Here is a 4,119-nt window from a genome sequence, read left to right as displayed (position 1 = left end):
GGAACTCAACTTAAAGTTCGTCAAGGAAGTTGAGAAGCATGAAGAGCTTTATAATTATAAACTTCCTGCGTATTCCAGGAAAGATCTAACGGAAAAAGCATGGCAAGATGTGGCTACCCAAGTTAATATGCCAGGTAGGTCTGAAAAGTTCAGTAATTTATTACTAGTTAAAATGTTTTGTATTTGTATTTTGTAAACGTAGAGAAAATTTGCATTAAATTGTACAAATTGCGAAGTGTTAAATCATTGTACAAATCACAAAATTTAAAAATATATTGTGATTTATTCGATGATTGTAGTATACTATATTAATATGTAAAGACCAGGTGTATCTATTTTTATATGATATACTAATATGTAATATTTGTTTAGAAAATACTTTTAAAACATACCATTTATTATATTGTAAATTGTAATTTATATAATATGTTTTAAAATGTTGTGATTTGTAGGTACAATGATTGTACATTTCGCAATTTGTACAATGATTATTGTATTACGACGTAATAATGTTTTGTCAGTGAAAAAATATGTTTTTAATATTAGATAATAGATTATAATAATGAAAATCATGTTTACATCATGATACGAAAAAACGTGTTTTGTAAAAACTGTCGTTTACGCCGTTTTGGCTTGGAACCGTCGATATATATATTTAAAAAAAAAAAAAAAAAAAAAAATGTAGAGTAGGTAGATGATACGATTAGATAATTAAAAATGAATGATTTATAATAATTTTTTATGTTGGTGAAATACCCGCATTTAATCATAATATTATGTTAACGTTTTAAAACATTAAGTCATAACTGTAAAATTATTCTGTATTCCCTTCCGGTACTGCGAATTTCCACTGCCAGGGGAGACTTGCACGAGGAGAAAGGAAATAGTTTGCCAAATAATTCCTCAAAGTAGTCGCTGAAGAACCCTCGTGTATAGATATATCTCGTACTCGTATGTTGGTCGGTACTTCCGCGGTCTCGTTCATTTGTGCTGTGTCGTGGGGTCTGTACTCAATTCCTTCTCGTTTCCGTACGAAATTGTGAAGGATGCAGGCAGATTTTATTATATCATTCACTGTTGTTGGATCACGACATCGTATGGGCCCATTCAACACCGCAAACTTTTCTGCTGCCATACCAAACACACATTCAATAGATTTTCTTCCACGGCTCAATCTATAATTAAATATTCTCTTTGTATTATCGAGGGTTCTACTTGAATAGGGTCTCAATAAGTTTCGAGACAGTGGAAACGCTTCATCTCCGACAAAGTAGTAAGGAAATGGAGTGTTACTTTCATCATGTCGTAATGAGGAGGGTGAGGGGATATTAAAACCCCCATGGGTCATCCAGTAGTTCATTGCACATGCTTTAAAAATTCCTCCGTCACTGTTACGTCCAGCAAAACCCGGCTCAATGATGGTGAAAAGGCCATCTGCGTCACAGCATGCCATAAGTACTGTAGAGTGAAAATGCTTATAATTAAAATTTTCAGAACCTGTGTGTGGACATTTCTCAATTCGAATGTGCTTCCCGTCCAAGGCACCAATGCAATTGGGAAGGTTCCATAGTAGCTCAAAACGATCAGCAATGTGTTTAAATTGATCTTGTGTTGGTACAGGCATATGAATATCTTTCAGTACATTCCAGATGATCTCTGTAGTTTCCCTGATAATCTTTCTCACTGTGCTTTCACCTCTGGCAAAATATAACGAAAGCGCAACAAATGTTCCACCAGTAGCCAAATACCTGTAATAATACGAATTTAAATACAAGGTTCTACAACTTTATCGATGATAAATATTTATTTATTTTCCTGCATATATAATATATAATATATAATATATAATATTATATATATTATATCGTAGGCCATATGGAAAATTATATTTGGCATCACCTATACATGGTATAACTTTTGAAAGATTAGGAAGTTAAAACTAAAACTAAAACCAAACATTTTTACGAGTCTAAATTTTAAATTTGTACGATAAAAAAAATTTAAAAATTCACGCGTAAGGTTAGGTTATACAGTATAGGTTATATTATATATTATAGTGACCTATTCTATGACCGGGGTCCACTTCACCCCAACTGTACAGCAGAGTGAGTTTCCGATTTTTTTTTTATTTCAGCTGCTGAATGCAAAGAGAAGTGGCGAAATCTACGTACAGTTTTTATGCGTAAAATGAAACCGCCACCAAGTGGAGCTGGAGCAAAAAAAAAGGCATACTATTTGGAAAACGCCATGCATTTTTGTTTGCCATTTATAAAAACATCCGCTCCTCCATCAACCGGAAATTTGCCACCAGTACCTCTCGCCTCAGCTGGTGAAGTTGTAGAAAACACAGAAATATTTGAGGATAGTGCATCCCAAATGGATTTGTCGCAAGCATTTGTACCTACACAAACATCATTCCCTGACTCTCCAGTAATGTCACCGTGTCAACTTAGTAATTCAACCGAGAATTTAACACCATCTCAACAAACAATTGATTCACCGGTACAGTTATCATCGTCCACTCAAGCCAGGAAAAAATTTACTTTGAAAAAAAAAACATCAGCAGCAGACGCAGATCATTCTGTAGCTGAATATTTTAATGCCAAGCGAGCAAGGTTGCAGATAAATGAAGCAGAGAATAGCTCTCAAAAAATTGATAGACAACAAGGTATCAAAATGTTTCTACTCAGTCTAATACCAGAATTGGAAGATCTAAGTGATTCCCAAATCAAATTATTCAAACGACGAGTTTTTAACATTATTGACGATATATCAACTCCACTGCAGTACCAGCCACAGGTATCAACTTTCCAAACAATGATCCCATCGGTGTCTGATTCCTCTCAAATGTCTCACATGTCACAAACAACAGATTTTTACAATGATTTTTCACAGAGTCTACATAATTCAGACAATATATAAATTGTATTTAAAAAAAAATTGTTTCTCTAACAACAGATTGTATATTATTACGATGATTCGATAAAAGGTTTACATTTTTTATTTCTTTTTACATTTTTTATTCTAATTGTACATTAATATATTTTTTTATATTGTATATTAATTGTATATTTAAATAAAACTGATTTGATTACTTATTTTTTTTATATCTTATAATTTGAAATATTTTGTAGAATAAAATTAAAAATGAACTTACCGCAATGTGATCAATATTCGTTCACCAGCAGGCACACATTCCCTCATATTTGTGTTCATTTTCTCCAAGAAAGGGCCAACCATCCTTGCTAATTCCTGATAAGTTTCTTTCGACATTCTGTAGAAAGCAATAAATTTTCTATCCGTCTGAGATAGTTCTTGTGCTGCTACAAATAGCCTTAAGTTTGCATTTTCTTTTATGTATGGATGTACCCAATGTTCTCTCTGTATTCTTCGTAGCTTGCGGTATTGATAATAATCAATGATGTCTTCTTCATCTGAATCTGAATTCGACATAGCAAAAAACCGAAAAATCAACGGCACTGCTCGAATAGATTAACACCAACTGATCTAAAATCAGTCATGTCCGTGTGCGGACACCAGTTTCGAAATGGTTTCAAACTGGTTGTAAACTCAACTGATTTGCAACTTTTGTCCCAAAACAGTTGCGCCGTGTGCGCTCGGCCTTACGGTCGGTCGGTCGCCGGCGTCATTTCGAAACGCGATTGCGAGGCGAACGAACCGATTTCGAAGGAAAAGCGCATATAGACGGCTTCGAAAAGACGTCGGCTACACGATTCGGGCACGCTCGGCGTGCGGAAAGACGAACCGGTCGGAGAAAACGAAAAAAATCGGCAAAAAACTCCGGCCGGGAGCGTATTTTGCGATCGACATTGCGACCGTTACGGACGGCGCACGAATATAAACCGCACACCGGCGGCTTCGAGAGATCGCGAGCTACGCGAATCGACAATAAAAGGTGACGAAAAAGCCTCGAAAGTCGTCGAAATCGTGTGAAAAGGGGAAATTTTCGAAAATCTCAAAAATCTGCGGAATGATAAGAAAATCGGCGATAACGCGGCCGCGGCGACGGAATTTTTTCATTGGCGGTTCCCTATTTGCTGCGTCGCGCCTGTCGGAAAAAAAAAAACGGCGACTAACCGTGTTTTATAATATAAGAGA

General features: G+C 35.6%; 1 protein-coding gene across 1 annotated transcript; it reads right to left on the bottom strand.

The window, feature by feature from the left end:
* Positions 1-814: 814 nt before the first annotated feature.
* LOC103308953 (protein ALP1-like) lies at positions 815-1,907 on the bottom strand. Its single transcript, XM_008183309.1, has 2 exons — positions 1,900-1,907; positions 815-1,748 (listed from the first exon to the last, which is right to left on the bottom strand). The coding sequence occupies exons 1-2, from the start codon at positions 1,905-1,907 to the stop codon at positions 815-817; spliced, it is 942 nt and encodes a 313-aa protein (XP_008181531.1).
* Positions 1,908-4,119: the final 2,212 nt, after the last annotated feature.

This window comes from Acyrthosiphon pisum, unplaced genomic scaffold, assembly GCF_005508785.2.
Source record: "Acyrthosiphon pisum isolate AL4f unplaced genomic scaffold, pea_aphid_22Mar2018_4r6ur Scaffold_21947;HRSCAF=25368, whole genome shotgun sequence".
Lineage (NCBI taxonomy): Eukaryota > Metazoa > Arthropoda > Insecta > Hemiptera > Aphididae > Acyrthosiphon > Acyrthosiphon pisum.
Note: the sequence above shows the minus strand (reverse complement) of the source record. Positions and strands in the feature narration are given on the sequence as shown.